Source organism: Typopeltis vanoorti, chromosome 22, assembly GCF_054136105.1.
Source record: "Typopeltis vanoorti isolate ZY-2024b chromosome 22, IOZ_Tvanoo_1.0, whole genome shotgun sequence".
Taxonomy (NCBI): Eukaryota; Metazoa; Arthropoda; class Arachnida; order Uropygi; family Thelyphonidae; genus Typopeltis; species Typopeltis vanoorti.
Window position 1 is genome coordinate 33,848,502 of NC_143570.1, and position 22,084 is coordinate 33,870,585.

The window sequence follows — 22,084 nt, forward strand, 5'->3', positions numbered from 1 at the left end:
TCACAACAAGGATTACTCTAAACCGTCACCATTTACATCCGAGGCAACTCAGAAAAAAATACCAAAATCTTGAAAAACATAACTCGACCTCTTGTTACAGACCATATAGAAAATTGACATCCCTTATCCACTCCACTAAAGACCAACAACTTCTCTTAGACCTACCTGGTGTATACCAGGTCTTTTGCAGCTGTAAGCTATCCTACTTTGGCCAAACAGGCAGGACAGTGAATATCAGAATTTCAGAACACAAGGACTACATCTGTTTTCACCAGTATAGCCACTCTGGTCTTGCGGACCATGCTCTGGATGCACGCCACAGAATACGGCGGAAGAAAGCCACAATAATACACCGTAGCAAGTTCAAATTTGAAAGACTTTATGGAATCAGCCTCAGCCCTAAGAAACATGCCAAACCTCAACAAATTTGATGGCATGAGACTGCCCCAAATTTGGGAGACATGCATCAGGAAACCTTCAGCCCAACGGACAAGAATACTACCTACATAGGCCTACATACGCTAGGAGGCACCATCAGGACTTTTAGGATAAACAATAGCTTCCTCTCTTCGTCCTCATTTACTGTGTGTAGTGCCTGCATGCATTTGTCTTTATTTTGAATTCCTTTGAAGATGGCGAAATATTTGAAATATATATTAAAGTTTTATTTTAACTTTTCTAGTGTACGTTGTGAATTCCTTAAGTTAATAAATAATCATGTATAATCAACTTATAAGCCTGTCTACGAGAATTGCTATAATATGTGGTTAAACTATTTGAGGCAAGTGATAGTTTCAATGGATTTGAAATTTTTTGATTTGAGTAGCTTGGCAAGGTCATCAGCATTGAGAAAATTTCTAGTTCAATATGGGAAGATCATTGATGTAAATGTTGAAAAGTAATGGTGATAATACACTTCCCTTGTGGAGACTATTTTTTGGGGATGCCAGCAGTTATTCCTGCCCCCTATTAATATTAATATATAATATATACGAGGGGGGGGGGGCTGGCAAGTTCTGATAAACTTCTAGAACAAAGATGATATTAATGCACTTGATATAACCACAAGAAAGAGCATACAAGGATATAAGAACATATGTTAACTTCATAACTCTGCTATTAGTATGTTCTTTCTTGTGGTTATATCAGTTGCTTTAATATCATTATCATTTTTGCCCTATGTGTTATCAGAACTTTCCATCCCTAATATATATAAAATTAAATAAAAATTAAATATATATACAGGTAGTTCACAACTTGCGACAACAAAAATTATTATTAACAATTCTCTCATTTAACTTTGCCGCCAGCATATACATACATATATCACATTACTTTTGTGTATGCATTGTAGCGTCACCATTAGTCGACAAGCAAAGCTAAAGTTGGAGGCAACTAAAGCAGCAGTTAATATGAAATGTACAATTTTAACGAAAAAAAGAGAAGGGCCAATTCATGAAATGGAGAAGCTTTTAATGATATAGATATATGAACAAATCAACAAAAATATTCCTCTCAGTTTATTTACAATTCAAACAAAAGCACGCAGCATATTTGACAACTTAAGAAAGAACAAGAAGATAAATACGGCGAGCGTACATTTAACGCTAGTAAAGGTTGGTTTTATCGATTCAAAAGCTGCTTTAACTTGCATAACATACGAATAACGGGAGAAGCTGCTATTTCTGATTTTGAAATTGCTGAAATTTGCAAGAAAAATCTGAAATAAACACATTAAAAATGGTAATTTTAGATGTTTTTATGTATTTTTTTCTTAAATTTTTCTTTCTTAATTTTGTATTTATGTATTTATATGTGATAATAAATAATTTATAAATGTTTATGTAAGTTTATACATTTTTAATCATTTTAACTTAAATACAAACCTAATTTATGAAAATATTATAACAGAAATCAAACAAATCAAGAATTAACAAAAGTCCTGGACTTACGACGGAGACATTGGAACGTAACCCCGTCGTAAGTCAAGGACTACCTGTGTATATATATATATATATATATAGATAGATAGATACACACATACATACAGGGTGGTTCATACTTTGAGGGGAGGTAGAGAACATCAAAATTAACCATATTCACATAGGAAAGCATGACCAGAAATGCCACCCAGAAGTAATAGGTGGCGCTGTTCACCAGTGCTCCAGGTGAACAATTAGGGCTTCCTCATTCAAGCTTTTGACATCATAAGAAGAAGAACATGCGTCATTTTGTGAATGCTGAGATGGCAGACATGCACCTCGTTTACGGGTTAGCTGACGGTAACGGACGAGCCGCTGTACAAATGTATCGCGAAAGGTACCCAAACAGACGTATACCACATCACCAAATGTTTGTGCATTTGCATCAGAATTTGTGTGACTATGGATCATTCTGGGATCGCAGGCATGATAGTAGGCAGCCATGTGAAATCCCACCATGGAAGAGGAGGTGTTTCATGCAATGAACAATAATCCAGAGACAAGCACACATGCCATTGCCTCAGCTATAGGAGTATCTCAATCCAGTGTATTGTGCGTTTTGCATTCTGAGTCCTTACATCCATTCAGCTGCAACGGGTCCAGTTACTGATGGCTGAAGATTATCCTCGACATGTGGAATTCGTGCAGTGGTTTCTGCTGAAAAGTACCGTAGACCCGGATTTTCCAACTTGTGTTTTGTTTACAGATGAAGCTTCATTTACCCACAAAGGGGTCTTCAATCACCACAATGCTCATGTGTGGACCCACGAGAACCCACACACTGTGCGATCACATGCTGCACAATAACGCTTTGCCATTAATGTATGGGCAGGTATCATCGCTGACTGTGTAGTCGGCCCATGCCTGTTACCACCCCGACTGGACTCCCAGAAGTATCGGACCTTTCTGGAAGAAGTTCTGCCAGATTTACTGAACAACGTTCCAATGACTGTGTGTCGGCAGATGTGGTTCCAACACAATGGGGCTCCAGCCCATTTTGGCATTTCTGTGCATCAGTATTTGGACAGGTTATTTGGGACATGATGGACCCGTTGCATGCCCCCCCCACACACACACTCACCTGATTTATCGAGCATTGATTTCTTTCTGTGGGGGGACCCTTAAAGCCATGGTATGAAATGCGTGTTGCCTCTGACATGGACCTCGTGGCAAGAATCACCATCACCGCTGCTAATATCCAGGAAACTCCACGTATTTTCGAAAATGTATGGCAATCAATGCGTCGTTGGTGTCAGGCATGCATCACTGCTAATGGCTGTAACTTTGAGCACCTGATGTGAAACCATATTATGTATCCAACTACTATTGAACTGTTCAGTTACGTCCAATCAAGTTTTTTACACTACTTACTGCCTTGTGTTATTTTTGTATCTTTGTATCCTTGTTAGTACCTTCCAGTGGCGTTTCCAGTGTCATGCTTTCCTATGTGAATATGGTTGATTTTGATGTTCTCTACTCCCCTCAAAGTTTGTACGTGGAATTTTGAACCACTCTGTATACATATATTTGGCATACACATTTTTTTTATATTTTATTTTTCTACATTTTAGGATGGTTTTAAATTAATGAAATGTTGTTGCAGATTTAATGAAATAAAGTATTCCTTAAAGAATAGTTAAGTGGCTTACTATTCTTTCACTTAAAAAAACTTCTGAAAAGTATTGTAACGATAGATACTCTGAATAGATTCAGAAAGGGTCTTTGGCATACATTAATTTATTGTATCTGTAGTTATGTAATTACCTAATTTGGTAATTGCATTGGATTTAATATTAATCAGTTAATATTTTCATGATAGTAATTCATACACATATGGGAACTTTTGAAATTAATAATAAAATTGATAGCTGTGATTCCTAGCCTTTGTGACTGCTTATATTTGTAGTTGTAGCACTGTAATTTAATCTTATTTATTTTGTTCACGTTTTCTTATTCTATTACAGTTGTGGAAGTAGGCAGCTTTGAATTGCCATCATCATTTTCCCGAAATGCAACTCATTTTGTCCAAGAACTACTTCAAAAGGTTGTATTCATGCATTTTTCTATAAAAGTTTTATGTGTAAAAATTAATGTTCGATGCAAAGATTATCCAGCAGCTCTCACTGTTGCAGATATCATTATAGTAAACTCACTTACTATAGTCAACACTCACTGTAGCAAATTCGTAAGTATCTCAAGAATAGTTTGTTATAGTGGATAGTTTGCTATAATGAATTACTTGTAAAAAAAAAAGCATTACACCTACAGGACTTTGACTGGTTGTTTGTTATATGGAGTAAGTTTGTTATTAATGGTGTATGCTACAGTCAGGATGAACTGTATAACAAATTGCCAAAAAGTCTTAGCCAAAAGCTGTAGCATGAATGCTGTGGTACAGGAAATTCACTACATTATAATATCACTATAATGAATTATTCTTTTGGCCCTACATTTTCAGTTTGTCTAGAATTTTAATGGCTGATTTCAGTTTAATCTCTCTCTCACTCACACATACAGAGCAGTGATTTGGAGAGTAGGTATTAGAAAGTGGATAGAACACTAGTAATGGTAGATATCAATGAGTTGAAATCTAAGTTGAATGGTAACAACTTTTGTTATCATTATTAGCAAACCACCATGAAGTTTGTACACCATGTAAGAGAAAAAAAAATCTGAAAATGAACTAAGTTCATTTACAGAAGATTAACAGCCTTCATCCACAAATTCAGTTCATATGAAAGGGGAAATTTCTTGGGAATTTCTCTCTCTTAGACATCCTGCTTACCCATACTGCCCTGGTACTTTATCCACCAATGTATATTCTTTGATTGGAAAGACCTGGGCTCGATTCCCATCCAAGACATGAGGTACCTTTATCTGGTCTCTTTCGACTAAAGGTGAGTTAGGTGGTCTAATACAGAGGTAAGGGGTTTTTTCACCCAGAAACTCAGGTTTTTCATCCCCCAGAACAAACACAACTGCCTGTGAGCACACATAGATCTACAGTCATAAATACATACTTAACCCCTCACTAGGAGGGCTCAACCAGTCCTGAGGAATGGGGGGAATTGTATATGAAAAAAAAAATACTAAGTAAGCATACAAACTTTCTGATCATTATTTGTCACAGGAAAATTGGAGTTGTTAAAAATTTGGTTAATAGTACACAAAACATTTGTTCCTGATCTTCATCATTGCGGCAACAGCTTCTATCACTCAGATCTTTAATGCAATCAAATGGTTATAACTCTTACATATTTAAGTAGATTTTGGACTCGTGCAGTTCTTTACTAATGAATGCCACAGTTAAACATGAAGTTCCTGTCCCATATATGATATTTCTGGCATCTTAGCCCATCTACAAAATTTTGAAGATGTTTCACTTGATGCTTAGATACTTTATTTTCAATGAAATTTCTAATTTTCTATCAGCAATGAAAGACAAACTTTTGCCTTTATCTTTAGCTGATGTTTATCAGATTTGTTGTACCATAATTATCATATTTTAGCAAATTAGTCATTCAGTGGAGGAAAAAAAGAATTAGTGACTACGAGTACTTATTAATTAGTGAACTACACTCATGTTCATAGAAACTACGTTGCCTTACATAAATATAGTTTATAGTAGTTAAATGGTCATTTTCATTGCTTTATCATTAGACATTTTGTTGTTTTGCATCATTTATCATTCTCACGGGTTTCTGTATAATGTAATAATTACTGCTATTGCATCAGAATTTTTTTTATGTTATAAATAGATAGCATGATCTGGTTTTTGCATTTTTGTGCTGAGATAGCTATGGCTAGTTCAAGCTTTGAATAAAGAGCGCTATTCCTCTCATTCTAAAAGGGTGTCCTGTAGTCAGTCAACTGTGTAGATGAACTAAATTTTGATACTGACATTTGTTTTTCCAGTGAAAATATCACTGCCCACTCCATTTTGAAATATTTGCAAATCTGTCAAGTTTTTTGTCATTTATGAATTATGTCACATCTTGTACTAAAAAGAGCCAAATATTTATCAGAAATAAAAATGTTATGTTACATTCGTCATTATTTGTGACAATTGTTGTGTTATTATCCCTTTACAAATAGGCATTCAAATTTAATTACCAAAAAAAAATGGTTACAGCAAGTGAAACGATTTTTATGAACACGAGTGTACATTCACTACTGTAAATCTCAAATGTCTGGTTTCCCACAGTTTTTTATTTATTTGTATGGAGTTTCCTCCCTTTTTCCCCCCCGTCCCTATTGGGGCGAGTTGAGCCCCTCATGGGGGGGTTAAGTATTTATGGCTGTAGATCCGTGTGTGTTCACTGGGCCAGTTTGCCTGCTTGCGGGATGAAAAACCCTGCTGTCCACGCCCAAGACCGGCTAACTTGGCTATGGCTAATAGTCAGATTTCAAAACTGTGTATATTAAAGGGGGGAAAACATAATAATAATTTAGGACCCAAATCATGCCGATAATTTGGCTTATCTATGATGAGTATGTAGATTTTTCAACCAAAAAATGAATGTGACAAATGATATCTTACACAGTTTAATAGGTCGGGATAATATAGATAGTTAGAGCGACTTGAGATTAATAATAATGTAAACTTAATCATGTAGTGCAGTCATAGTAACCTGAACACCCCTTGGAGGTAGATATCAGGAAATTGATGATGATGATAAACCGACTAGTTTTGCCACACATGTCAGTGGCTTCTCGGTTAGGAAGAACAAAAAAAATACAATAATTGGTAAACATGAACCATTACATAACTAAAACCGAACATGTAGGAACCATTACACAAAAGTAAAAAAACAGAGTAAAGTGTAGTAAAAAAGTATAAAAAAAATTGCAGTGAAAGCCCTCTATCCCCTACATGTGCTGACTTATTCAGGAAAAACTTTGAAAAAGATTTCTTGCTATATACAAATGCAAAACCATCACTTTGCTGGAGATACATAAACGACAAATTTATAATCTGGAAACAGTGTGGCTGTGTTACACGATTTTCTTTAATTTATTAAAATTCACTTTAGAACTTGAAAATTAAGTAAAATTACATTTCCTAGATGTTTTAATTTTGAAGAAAGCAGAAGGAGGCTTATACAGGTTGTTACCTACATTTGTCTTCTTTGTACCACATTTTGCAAAAAATAGGAATTATACATACGCTAAAAAAAGCAATCTCAGGAGATGAAGAAACACTAAAAGAAGAATTATATTCTCTTCTCCAACTATTGGTAAGCAATAGATATTCTAATATCTAATGAACGGTAAAGAGAATACTATTTTCTACTCCTGCTACACAAGAGATTCCAGACTTTTGCTGCAGAGCTTCAGTTTCCATCTCTTATATTGTTAGACTTTCTCTCAAAATCGCCAGTCTCCTGATATAAGAGTGGCTTTCAAGTCCATTGTCTATACAAGCTCCGTTAATTTCACCTAAGGCCCACAACCATTTCAACAAACATCCTGGAGTTTTCCAGTATTCCATGGTCTTGTGCCCTTGCTTACATAGGGCAAACATCTAGAAGTTCAGAATTTAGACAAAAAAGAGCATATTGGAGATGTTAATAATAATAGACATGACAGCTCAGGTCTAGCTTTTCACTTCTCCCCCACTCACAACAATATAGAATGGGACAAGAGCTTCATACGTACTTAGAAGACAACTTCAGTACCTGAAACATCAAAGAGGCTATGATGGTTATCCACTCATAAGGTCTCAACAGAAACCAAGGAATTAGATCTTTCCCACCTCAGACTTTAACTTTTCTGCCAACTATCATGCATACCTACTGAACAATGACTTATCCATGCCAGCTTCCACACTCCACATGTTTCTTTTTTTTTGCTTTTGTGTAACGGTTCCTAAATGTTCAGTTTTAGTTATGTAATGGTTTGTGTTTACCAACTAGCATATGTGACTAGTTTCGTCACATATGCTAGTTGGTAAACACAGTTCAACTATCTTATCACAACCTATTAAACCATGTCAGTTATCATTTCTCACATTTGTTTTTTGGTCAAAAAAGCTACATACTCATCATAGATAAGCCAGATTATCGGCATGATTTGGGTCCTAAATTATTATGATTTCCCCCCCCCCCTTTAATACACACAATTTTCTTATCCATCTGACCATTTTGGACATATTAATTTTTTTTTTTTTTAATTTTAGCATATGTGACGAAACGAGTTCGTTTAACTATCTACATTATCAACCAAATATAAATAACAACATTCTCTTTCAAATTTAGCAAGTCAAAGGACCCAGGCATATTATTGGAGGAGGGGAATTTCTTGCTGTACCATTGTTTTAATGTGCAGGAATGGAACTGTCATTTTCTGTGAAAAAACACAAAAAACTTCTTTGTGTGATGAAAAATATTTATTTTCTTCTTTAATTTACTTTTCAGTAAATTATTAGTTATTTATATTATTAGTGAATTAGTAAAATAGAGCATTTTACAGAATTTTTTTTTAATGTAGAATCAAGTACTGTTATTAAAACAACCCTAATTTAATTTCCATATTAATGATACGTTTAAACTGATGATGTACAACTGTTTGCAGATGATGCAGAATCAAGCAGATGTTATGGCCTTACAGGAGGACTTGAATAGATTATGAGTGGACAACTGCATGGAACTGTCAATTCACTGTTGCCAAGTGTAAAGTTTCCTAAATTTGATAGGCAACAACAGGATGAAAAGTATACACTTCGCAGGGAAATTTTGGAGGAAGTTGAGGAAGTAAGAGATCTAATGTTCAGAGGTCACATTGCACAAATTGCGAAGGCATCACGTCATATTATGGCAATGATGCAGAATATCTTAACATGCAGAAATAGAGAGGTTACCGTCTTATACAATGGAATGATCAGGCCTCATACAGGTTTGGTCTCCTGGTTTTCATGGTGATGAGGATATATCAGAAAGGATCCAGAGAAGATTGACTAAGGTCATAACTGGTCTTTGGGTATGAGGGATATGAGGACAGATTGAGGTTACATAGTTTGCAAAGCCTTGCAAGTTTATAAAGGGTTGTTACCAGGTTAATGCAGAAGAAATTTTTGTAGAATGGGAAAAAGGGGTAGAACAGGAGGACATACTTGTCCCTGGAAGCTATATAAGGAGGGTGTGAGCAGGAGCATAAGGAGCAGGTTCTTTGCATGGAGAGTGGTTGATGAATGGAATGCATTGTCTGACATTGTGAATGCAGGTACATTGAATGATGGCGTTTGAGTGTAACAGTATTTGCCTCCTGCGATGAGTCTTTTGACTTTGGAGGTCTGGTGTTACTAATAATGATTTTATTGTGCATAAGTGTAGTGCTATGTACTGCATTAGTGGAACTATTTTCAGTGTGAGATTGAAAGCTGGGAATGATGGTTCCTAGAAACCTGCACTTCAGGGGTCATGATGCAAAATTCAGGAGAATGATGCAGAATCAAGCAGATGTTGTGGACTTGAATAGATTATATGAGTGGGCAACAGCATGAAACTAAATTCACTGTTTGCCAAGTGCAAGGTTCTTAAATTTGGTAGGCAACAATGGGATGAAAAATATACACTTGGCAGGGAAATTTTGGAGGAAGTTGAGGAGATAAGAGACCTTGGAGTAGTGGTGGTGGACAAGAATCTGATGTTCAGAGGTCACATTGAACAAATTGTGAAGACATAGGAGGAGTACTGCTGATGATAGCAGATGAATTGCAGCCAAAACGAATGGGAGACAGGTGGGAAAATGGCTGTTCATTTGAAACAGTTTGGTGTAAGATTAAGGTCAGTAACACAAAATATACAGTTGATTGTTGCTATAGGCCAGGGAGTTCCACAGATGAACTGGAAGATATGCGTTGGCAAATTAGTACAATTTGCTTGAGAGCTTGCAGGATGATTTAAATAGGCTGTCAATATGGGCAAAAGAAAATGGGTTTAATGTGGAGAAATGTAAAGTTATGCATCTTGGGAAAAATTTATTATAAGCCGTGTAGTATATTGATGGCACTGTACTCGAGGAAATAGATGAAGCAAGAGATTTAGGGGTGGTCATAGACAGAGAGTTAAAGTTTAGAGGAAATATTGCTAAGGTAGCCCATAAAATTACTTGGCTATTGAAGAACACATTAACAAGTAGAGATAAAGAAGTTGTTTTTCTTCTTTATAAGGCCCTGATATGCCCACATCTCGATTATTGTGCTCAAGTCTGGTCCCCTGGGTTTCTTGGAGTTGAGGAAGTGGCCTGTGGAATATTCCCTGTGAGGATAGATTGAGAGGATGTGAATTGCAAAAGTTGGTTGATAGGAGAAAATGAGGGGATATGATAGAAACATTTAACTTGCTTGAAGGGTTTTATAGGATAGATGCAAGGAAATGTTTCAGTACTTGGCTAGAGGGACCAGAACAAGGGGTCATTCTTGGAAGTTGAATAAAGTTGTGGTTAGCAGGGGTGTGAGGATTAGATTTTTTGTTTGGAGAGTTGTGAATGAGTGAATTAGTTGCCAGAGTCAGTTGTGAGTGCATTGTCTGTTAATGGGTTCAAGGAGAGAGAGATTATGATAGATTGTGTAGATACAATGGGTCTTCTGCGATGAGTGTTCTGACTCCATGGAGGTGCTTGTATAATAATAATAATAGTAATTCTTCTTCTTCCTCTTTTACCTTATTCCATCTATTTGTGGTCGGCCTTTTACATAACGACTTTACCCGCATGATCCCAACTGACTTGTAGTGGAGCCTGATGTTGGGGAAAAAAAGTATTTTTGCGTGTAGAAGTGTATGTGTGTACACGGGGCCAGTTTGCTTGTTCTGAGGGACGTGTAGACAATGTTTTGCTGCTGAACTGGCTCACTTACGCCACACCTTCTTGGCCAATGGCTATAATCCCCATAAGATAAACAAAATACTAAACATTCCTAAGAAATCCCTCCCACTATCCACCACATAGAACTACAACAAAACAGTCACCATCCCATACATTAAAGGCACATCTGAAAAGATTTCTAGAATTCTTAATAAACATGAACTATGCACCATATTCAGACTGTGTGTCAAATTAGCAACCCTTATCCGTTCACCCAAGGACAGCATTCCTCCTTTATCCCATCCAGGAGTCTACGAAGTACCCTGCTCATGTAATCAAGCCTACTATGGTCAAACAGGAAGAACTTTGAACATCCACATCAGTGAACATGAAAGTTACATCCGGCATTATCACTATGGCAAGTCGGGCCTAGCAGACCATGCTCTGGATACCCCTGCACAGAGGATCAACTGGAAGAACACAAAAGTACTGCACAGAAGCTCTCACAAGTCGGAGAGATTGTTCTTAGAGGCAACAGAAGCCCTGAAACACACTCCAAATCTCAACAAATATGGCTGTATAAATTTGCCTAAAATCTGGGAGACAGTCATCTTAAGAAAAAACTAGTACCGGTTTTTTCTCTGTTTAGGACTCTAGTCTTGTCTGATAGCTGCAATTTTTTTTTTCAGATAGAGGGCGCCAAAATCAGGACCGTAGTCTTTGTGTTGCTGCTACAATTTTGTTTAACTAGTCCGTTGATTACACCATGTTGTTATAGTCTCGCGTATTGTGACAAACTGTGTTTTTGTGCTCTGAAGATGCTCTGAAAATATCAGCAATAAGTTAATAAATAATTATTTACTTATTATTCTGTGTTCTAATATATACCGTTAAAAAATAAACACCATGTTCTGAGGGATGTAAAACCTGAGTTTCTGTGAGAAAAAATCCTCTACCTCCATATGAGACTGGTTAACTCATCTTTAGTCGAAAGTGACCAGATAGAGATTCCTCACGTCATGGGCAGGAATCGAACCCAGATCTTTCCAACCAAAGGACTTCATTTATAATGACTGAGCTATGGAGGCTTAATAATAATAATAATTTTTCCAGTGTTCTTCTACCCTGATTACATCGTATGTATAATACTATGTGCAGATTTGATGACCTGGTTTTAGTGTTGTGCAGAATCTCGATCAAGAGATGAGTAACTAACAAAATATCATTATATTTTGAAATGCTTGTTAAAGGGAGTAGTTGAAGAAATGTAAATTGCAGACCACAGTATATAGGAATTAAATTGGTGAAGAAAGAAATGAAATAAATTTAGTTTAATCCTTTATCCAAGTGTGAGCAAACAAAGTTTGTGCCTCAAAGTATCTTCAGGACTGAGGTAAGGTGGTACAACACCAGGCAACTCCTTGCAAAGGTGGAGCAAGCTAACATCGCTACTATCTCAGTATCTCCCATAATGCAAAACACATCTCCTTGCGGATATGTCTAATGTTATGCATTAAGGGAAGGGCCACTACCCAGACTAGTTTCGAATTTAATATATTGTAATATATATTGTATCCAAATATATATTGTATCTAAATAATATATTGTATCCAAATTTATTATATTCTAACCGAGTGAAAAATATACTTTCAAAGAAATTAAAGAAATTATATCGTTAGTGGTGAAAACAAAAGGCCATTTATAAAAATTTTATAAGTGTGCAAAGGATGATGATAATAGATATATTTACATGGTGTGTGATTGCCAAATGGAATCTATCCAGAATGATTTTGAATGTGGATAGAGAAAGTGAGATTAAATTTAAGGTACAATATGACAGATATGTTGCTATTTGAGTGAGAACTACTCCAATGAGTCTCTTAGGCTCATGAACATCAGTTAATAACAATAATTATAATAATATTCATTATTTTTGTCTTTAGGATCCTAGACAGAGACTTGGTTCAGGATTATTTGGATACAGACAACTCAGATTACATCCTTTCTTGCAAGAGAATCTTTCTTTGAAAGAGGTAAATCATTATAAAATTTTAAAATTAATACAACAGAACTGGAGAATTTGCTAGCTGTGTTGTAAAATTTTATTTTTATATGACTCAGAAGATCGATAGTGAAAATTATTCTCAGTAATTCTATGAGCGAGACAACTCATAATGTGAACTGGAATTATGACAAACAAGTTAAAATAAAAATAAAAATTGCAACAGTTTAAAGCTGATAAAGGCTAAAACTGTACTTTATAAAGGTGCTCGTTTTCTTTTTCATTGTAACTGAAACATTTCTTTAATATAAGTACTATAAAATCATTTATTTTTATTTATTTTTTGTAAATAAAAATCCCTTTTAGCTGTACGTATTTTTATGGAACTGATTCAGGGTAAAAGAGGAGGCACGTCATATGTGAACAGTTAAAAATATAATAATAATTCTACTTACTTTCTTACTAAGCAGCAATACAAAGCACAGAAATTTTTAGAAGGTCAAAAACAGATTATGAGAGGAAGCTAGCTGAGCAGGCTAAAAAAAGATCCCAAAGGGTTTGTATGTGGCAAATAAAAGGAAGAACAAGTATGAGATAACTTTAATAAGCAATGATGTTTGGGAGGTAACAGAAACAGACAAAATAGTTACTCAGTGATCATTTTGTAAGAGTGTACCATCCACATGAAAAAAATATTGCAATGACAGTTTGACACTGATGTGAGAATAGAGGAGATAAATTGGAGGTGCTTAGATATTATAGAACCTTAATGCAAATATGGAATATGGAGTAGATGCGATGCAGTTTCAAGCCCATGTATTACAAAAATGTGCAGGAAAATTGGCAGCCCTTTTGACCAAGATGTTTAATTGAAGTCTTAGCTCTGGAACGGTATGGAAAGATGGCAAAACAGCTAATTGCATAAAGGTGGCTCCAAGACAGGAGTAAAAAATTACAGACCAATCAGTATCTCAGGAACAGTGGTTAAGTTGGTAAAGTGCAAACTTGAGAAATAGTTGGACAAGATTATCATAACCTGTTGGTGTGGGCAGGGTATCATGGATTTGTGAACTGTGGACCTTGCTAAGTAATTGCTCACTTTTTATAATAAAGTGGCAACTCATTTAGATAAAGGAAGTGGGTACACAGTGATACTGCTGGGGTTTGCAAAGGCATTGATCATGTGGAACTCTGACGGGGTCAGATTTGATGCTCGTAATATATGGATAAGAGGGTAACTGTTGGACAGATATCAAAGAATAATATATGGGGGGGAAGTAAATCCAGGAGAAGATGGGTGGACTAGTGATGCACTGCAGGGCTCTTTACTTTGGTTGCTGCTTTAATTTAATTTGTATATCAGTGATATATAGGAAACGATTTAAGGGGAAATATCCAATTGTTTGCTGATGACACAAAACCAAGGAAGAGTGATAGTCTATGAAGAGCTATAGTAGAGTTTCTTAAATAGGTTGGTAATGTACAAAGGATTGCACTTTGGCAAGAAGGGATCACAAGCTGCTTACTACATTGAAGGAACCAGACTACAGTAAATTTGTGAGACTGGGGGGGTGATGGTGAGACAAGAAGTTGATGTTTAGAGAGCATATTGCAAAGATGGCCAAAAGAACTCATCAAGTCACTGAAGAACACATTGACAAGCATGGATATGGAGGTTGTTGTTCCTCTTTATAGGGTTTTAATTTTATTAAATGTGTATTACTGCACACAGATCTGGTCTCCCTGGATTTCTTGGGGATGAGTAGATGGTGGAGAGACCCAGTGGTGACTGACTGTGACAGGTCTGTGGAATATTCTTTATGAAGACAAAGTCTGTGAGTTGCAAATACTAGTCAATAGACAGAAAAGAGGGAATATGATAGATTCATATAAATAAGTTAGTAAAGTGATTTTATAGGTTTTGATATGGAAGACTTTTCAGTACGTGGCGGTTAGGGAAAGAAAAAGGAATCACCCCTGGAAATTATTAATGGGTGGCAGTTGCAAAGGTTTAATGTATATTGCAAGTACACTCAAGAAGGATGATATGTATTTTTTGAATAATGGTTAATATAGATCTCTGTGACGAATCTTTAACTCCATGAGCAAGCCTAAGAAAATAGTAGAAAGGATCCTATTTTCCCTTATGTGTTAGGCTACATGGTGTGTCATAGTCAGATAATTACAGATAGGATTAACTACCCTATCAGATCATTAATTTGGTTTCAAAGTAACCAAGTGCAAGACAGCAATGATTTATTGAAAATTAGCAACAGCAATTATTATGGGGGACTTCAACTATGGAGACATAATTTGGAGGGAGGAAAGAAGTTACAATAACATGGAAATGGAATTTATACAGTTGTTAAGGGATAATTACTCAAAGCAGCATGTCATAGAGGGGACCAGGGGTTTGAGAGTCAGGTTCTGGTAATAGCATCAGAAGATATATCCATAACCAAAGTACACTCTGCATCCAACTGGGGAGAGAGACGATGCATTCTTCTTCTGGAAAGTTGCTAAGCATGTGGAATTCTTTGTCAAGAAAGAGTTTATGTTGAACTATAAAGTTGGTAATTATGACAGATTAGGAAGCATCTTGGAGCAATGCCATGGCTTGAGAGGCTACAAGGAAGAAATGTCAGCAGTACATGGGAAATATCAGGATTGTTTGAGAGAAGCAGTATCAGATTGCATATTCAAGCTGAGGAGGATAAACCAATTAGAGGTTAAATGGATGAGTAGTGATATTAAACAGGAGCAGCAAAACAAAAGAAAAAAATATTGTAAAGAGAATATAAAGAAAAAGGTGATCAGCATACTCATGAACAGTACAAATGCAAGCAAGAAGGGTGACTAGTATGGTAAGAAAGGCCAAATTACATGATGAGAGAAAATTAGCTGAGAACGAAGTAAATACAAAAGAGTTTTTCTATTATATAGCAGGTAAAAGAAAAAATGATTATGGAAGAATGACTTTAATCAAATCTGATGGCAAGAAGGTGAAAAAGGCAAAAGAAATAGTTGAGTTGCTGAGTGATCCCTTTGCAAAGGTGATCATCCAGATGGAGATCCTGGATCCTCCTGTTCATCTACTTCAATATTGATATGAATACAGTAGTGGGACTGGATGACATGTAAGCCTGTGTGCTATGTGAATGTGCAAGAGAATTGGCAGTGCTTCTAATGAAGTTGTTCTTAGCTCTGGAAAGGTTCCAATGAAGTGGAAAAAGGATAAGATAGTTTTATTACATAAAGGTGGCTCGAAGACAGAAGTAGCAAATTACAGACCAATTAATATCTCAAGAGTGGTAGTTAAAATATTGGAAAAGTTGGTTAAAGGTAAAATCCAGCAGTGGGTGAATAGGGATATGATACTCTGTAATGGGCAGCACAGCTTTGTAAAAGATAGGCCCTACCTTAGTAATTTACTCACATTTCATATTAGAGTGACAGCAAAGTTAGATAAGGGAAATGGCCGTGCCATGATATTGCTGGAGTTTTCCAAGGCAGTGGTATCATGGCCATTCACTACCTGGTGTAAAACCACTATCCTGCTTAAAAAAAGGCCACATTTGGTCTCCAAGAGCATGGTTCCTAAATTATCTAACTCAACAACAGTACTAAAAATAAAAAATAAATGTAGGAATAAGTTAGTCTTTTGTGAGTGGAAAATAGAAAACATGAATCAAATTCTTACTAATAAACCTATAGAACAAGGACAAATTTTAGTTATTAGTAAAAATTTTAGTGAAACAGCCAGTTAAATATAGAACATCAAATATGCAGTTTAGTAATCAGCATTCACACCAGTTTTATTTTAACATGGATTTAAGAATTAGGCTAAAAACAGTTGTTCTTAGCATGAAAATTATGAGTATTGAAAAATCCTTAGCCTACCCTTGTTACTTAACTTTAACAAGGGTAGGCTAAGGATTATCATTAAAAAAAAAAGAAACTGCATTTAAATGTAATTTTAATACATCTGTTTTTCAGAGAGAGGGTGGAAGCAGATGGAGTAAGCATAGTAGTTATCACTTCATTCTCAATTTTTGATCAAATCTTGTGTATGAGTATCTAATGATTATCTAATCTAATCTGAAAAATAAATACCTAATCTAAAACTATACATTATTTTAGAAAATTTTTCTAAAATTATATAGATAGAATTTTTTTGCTTCTTTCTTTCAGGCGGGAAGAAAAAAAATTTCAACTGGCATATGTTTACCAGTACCTGTTGCTAATGTGAAAGAGGTTCCTCCATGAATAAAGAATATGCTCTGGTAACATCTGATATATATATATTATATATGGGTGTGTGTGTGTGTGTAAATATACACCAAAACTATGTTATGATAATGGCCAAAGTATTATAAAAAACATGTTAAAGTATTTCTCTCTCACTGCACTTGCAGACTTGTCTTCAGTTGCTCAACTCTTTGTTCTGTTCCTGCAATAAAGCATGTATTGCAGAAATCTAGAAATGTGATGCATTGTTTATCAGTGGATTCAATATAAGGCATTGTTGATTGTTTATATATATATATATATATATCATCATCATCTAACAGTTGAATGAGAATGAATGATGATATATATATATATTGTCCTGGGCTGCTTATTTCCATGCCACTTCAACGTGTTTCCTAATTTCATCCCTCCATTGATTAAATAGTTGTCCTCTGAGTCTTTTATAGTCTCTGGGGCAAGGGGTCCAGTTTATTATTTTTGTAATCCGTCATTCATCAAATTTTTTAGCAATGTGGCCTGCCGATTTCCATTTTAGGGTTTTCACACGAATAATGTCTTCGATTCTTTTCATTTCTCATATTCACGTATTCGATTTCTTGTTTCTTCTTGTAATTCCCATCACACATCTCTGAGTGGTCTCCAGCCTTTAGATGTCTCTAAAGTAAATGTCTCTCTGGGTAAGGGTATAAGTCACTGAACAATAGGTAAGAATTGATAGGATACACTGGTTAAACATCTTTCTCTCTCTCTCTCTCTAGATATAAGGGTAGGGTGCTCCGAAAGATATTGTTTTTACCAGATGCACTTCATGCCAGTTTCACACATCTGTCTGTTTCACCCTGGATTCTGCCATAATTTGTAATCTTTTGACCTAAGTAGATTTTTAGTATTACATCCTCAGCGTATATACTGTATATCTGATTTATCTGTGAACTTGTTGTACGTTACTTTAGTCTTCTCCAAGTTCATCTTCAGTCCCATTTCTTAATGTTTTGTGTGCTAGTTCTTGAATAATTTTTTAATTCAGATAGAGTATTTGCAAAAATAACAATGTCATCAGCAAAATGTAGATGGCTAAGGTGGTCTTCATTAATTTTAATTCCTTTTCCTTCCTAATTCATTGCTAGCAAAACACTCTGCAGTTTTTTTCTAGCAATGAATTTGGAAAGGATTATGTGGAGGCATCCTCCATTCTCACTTTTGACTGGCTTTCTGTCTTCAAAAAGCTGGAATGCTGCTTGCATACTTATAGAGGTTGGTGATAATTCTAATGTGGTTGTCATCTATGGAGCAAGCCTTCAGGGAGTTAATGACTGCCAATATTCTTATGGAATCAAATGCTTTCTCATAGTCACTGAATGCCAAGCAGAGAGGGCATCTGTATTTGTTGGACCTATCTGTTAGTTCTTGTATGTGATCTATAGTGCTGAAACCACTTTTGAAACCTACTTATTCATATGTGGCTGAGCAAAGGACAGTACTTTCTCCAGGTGGTTTGACACAGCTTCTGTGAACACTTTGTAAATTACAGGTAAGAGGTTGATAAGTCTATACTCTTTTTCATCTCATTTGTAAATTACAGGTAAGACTCTTATAAGTCTTATACTTTTTTTTCATCTCATCTGTATTTCCTTGTATATAAAAGAATCACCGTAGCATTGTTCCACTCCATGGGAATTTGGCATTCATTAAGATATTTACTAAATAGTTGGACAAGTACTGTCCCCACCTCCGGACCAGCATTTTTAAGATGTCTGCAGTAATATTATCATCTCCTGGGGCTTTTACTTGGTTGATTTTTTTGATAATCATTTACTTGGTTGATTTTTCATGGGTAACTTCCTCTTGCAGGATTGATGGTGCTTTTTTCCTTAAGTTTGATTTTTACTGTACCATTATCATCTTTGCCGATGATAATCTGAATGGTTACCATATCCACTCTCCAACCAAAAGACAATCACAAAATCATTTTCACAATGATTTTGTGATTGTCTGTGAAAGTACTAGTGGTGGTAGTGTAGATGATCACAGTGGTAGTCGTAGTTTGCTGTAGTTGGTGGAGATGGAGAGTTGTGGATTGGGTGCCCTCCCTCGATGAGTCTTTGGACTCCTTGGAGGTGTCATGTAATAATAATAGTTTTCCATAGAAGATCTTCTACAATCTTCAAAATGTCCTTCTTATTTTAGTAACTTTGCCACAATAATCTTTAAGGGGAATTGTTTGCTTCCCTCCATTTCCCAGTTAATACCAGGTGTTGCACAGGGTGCGGGTATTGTAATACATTTCTGTACAGTTTTGCAAAAATTCAGTTTACTCAGCTGCAGATGGTAGATTTTCTGTGTTCAGCTGAGTGGGATAAAGGAAATGGCTATACGTGATTTAGCTGGATTTTGCAAAGGCAAAATTCTGTCCTTTTCAAAAAGTGGTATATGGAGGCAAAAACAGGTGACTAGTGGTGTGCCACAAGGTTCAGTGCTGGGCTATTAATTTGTACATAAATGATATAGAAAATAACCTGAAAGGAAATATTCAGTTGTTTGCTGATGATGCAAAATTAGTTAGAGTAATAGTTAATCAAAGCAATGTGGAGAGTTTGTTGCAGGATGATTTAAATAGGCTGTTAGTATGGGCAACAGTTAATAGGTGTCAGTTTAATGTCAAGAAATATAAAGTTATGCATCTTGAGAAAAATAAATTACAAGCATGTATCACATTAATGACGTTGTGCTCAAGGAAATAGATGAAGCTAGAGATTTAGGGGTGGTGGTAGACAGACAGTTAAAGTTTAGAGGACATATTGCTAAGGTAGCCCATAAAATTATTTGGCTATTGAAGAACACATTAGCATGTAGAGATAAGGAAGTTGTCATTTTTCTTTATAAGGCCTTGATATGTCCACATCTGGATTACTGTGTTCAGGTCTGGTCCCCTGGGTTTCTTGGGGGATGAAGAAGTGGTGGAGAGGATTTAGGGATGAGTGACCGAGATGGTGAGTAGCCAGTGGAATGTTCCCTATCAGGATAGATTGAAGGCATGTGGATTGAAGAAGTTGGTTGACAGGAGAAAAAGAGAAGAATGATAGAAACATTTAAGTTGCTTAAAGGATTTTATAAGATAGATGCAGGGGAAATGTTTCAGCAGTTGACTAGAGATGCCAGAACAAGGGGTCATCCCTGGAAGTTAAATAAAGGTGTAGTTAGTAGCGGTATGAGGACTAGATTTTTTGCCCGGAGAGTAGTGAATGAGTGGAATGGGTTGCCAGAGTCATTTGTGAGTGCTTTGTCTTTATGAGTTCAAGGAGAGGTATGATAGATTGGGTCTCCCACAATGAGTCTTCGGACTCCATGGAGGTGCCCATATGATAATAATATTTCTGTGTTTCTGCATGAGAACTTTAATCTTTTCTGAAAGCTTTTTTCCAAGTTGTGGCTACTTCTGTGAGCAATTTGGCAATTCTCCTATTAATTGATATCATTTTATTATTATTATGTTGACCAGGTAACAGCCCATGGCCAACTTATATGTCTGAACAATATCCCTCCTGTTATTTATGAGGATTTGCAAGTTATTTTCTTTCGATCTGTTAATGTACTCCACATTCCAAAGACCAGTTACCACCTTTGCGAGTCTTCTTTGAACCCTTTCTAACATATCCTCATCACCATGAAAAACCTGCAAACAATTTTGTTCTTCTTCTTTTAAATTTTTTCTAGTGGTGAGAAATGGTTTTTGATTTCTATCTGGAATGCTTCACAGTTGTTCTGAATTCTTGTATTGATTTTACTTGATTTCATTATCATTTTCCATCTTTCTAATTGTGTGTTCAGGGACATTTTATGATGTTTGATCTTTTTGTTGTTAACCAATCCTTGCATTGAAGTCTTCCATAATCATTTTAAACTTGGTTTTCCTTTATTAGTCAGGTGTTATATATATTTCTTTGTAAAAAGATTCGACTTCATCATCATCATAACTTGTGGTAGGTGATACCTGGATGAGTTGTAATTGATATCTCTCGGATAGCTGGATCATTTGCTTTGCCACTTTATCTAAGGAACTTTTGATCTCTATTCTTTAGTTTCTAATTAATAATAAATCCTATACCTCTACACCACTCATCGTCTCCATCCTTGTAGAACAGTAGAAAAGGTGTCCACTATGTAGTTCTATAATGTCTTCTCCCCCCTTTCTCCGTACTTCTCTTAATCCAACAATGCTACAGTTAATTTCACCAATTCATCCTCTAGTTCAAGAAATCTTGAGCCATAGGAAATGGATTGTCCATTATATGTAGTCAAGGTCAGTATTAAATGCTAGCTCTGCCTGTATCTCCAGGGATTCTTCGCACCTTCTGCCTTCATGAACTGGCCACTGCCTTGACTAATAACAATCTAGCCTCCAGAGAATTAGGACCATTTTTTTTGTTGTACTATCATAGTTGTAAAAGATGAAGCAACCTTCAGAGATTTTCGCCATAATCACCATGCTGGCTTATATACCCACCTCAAGTCCAGATGGGATGGGTATACTGCCATGAGTTGGTCGCCAGAGCTCCTTTTGTTGGAACAGGCTGTACCACATGAAGGTAGAGTTGACAGTTGGCTAGGAAAAGTTATGTGTTGTGCATCCAAGCCCATTAATATATATATATATATATATATATATATCACATCCAGTTTTTTTTAGCAGCCTGCTATAACTTAAATAAACTAAATTTTGGTAATGATAGAGCAGTTAAACAAGTCCCCATAGTTTCTTCCATCTCTCAATTTATGTGTGTGTTCTCTGGATAGTTTATTTTCTGGGCGTAGGGGGTAATCTTACAGTTGAAAAGCTATTATAAAATATGTCTCATATTTTAGACATGGTCCAAATTCATGTATTCACAACTGTGCAACAGAGTTTTTGTACATATTGTAATTTCCAGAGACCATAATATGCATCAAGGTTTCAGAAGGCAGATTTAGGAGGAAAATATTTTATTGTTTTGACAAGATCAAAAGATGATTTCTTCCTACCAGCAGTTAAATTTGAAACTTAAAG

The 22,084-nt window shown here is 35.9% G+C and overlaps 1 protein-coding gene across 4 annotated transcripts in view; it reads left to right on the top strand.

Moving 5' to 3' along the window:
• Window positions 1-22,084, top strand: part of LOC150094292 (protein kinase C-like 3) — a 289,221-nt gene that overhangs the window by 225,149 nt on the left and 41,988 nt on the right. For all 4 annotated transcript variants that reach the window (XM_090412158.1, XM_090412160.1, XM_090412159.1 and 1 more), the window contains 3 exons: window positions 3,947-4,026; window positions 12,731-12,820; window positions 16,981-17,072. In XM_090412158.1, the coding sequence (XP_090268284.1) occupies window positions 3,947-4,026; window positions 12,731-12,820; window positions 16,981-17,055 (245 nt within the window). In that variant the 3' untranslated portion in view covers window positions 17,056-17,072. The remainder of the gene's footprint in view (window positions 1-3,946; window positions 4,027-12,730; window positions 12,821-16,980; window positions 17,073-22,084) is intronic.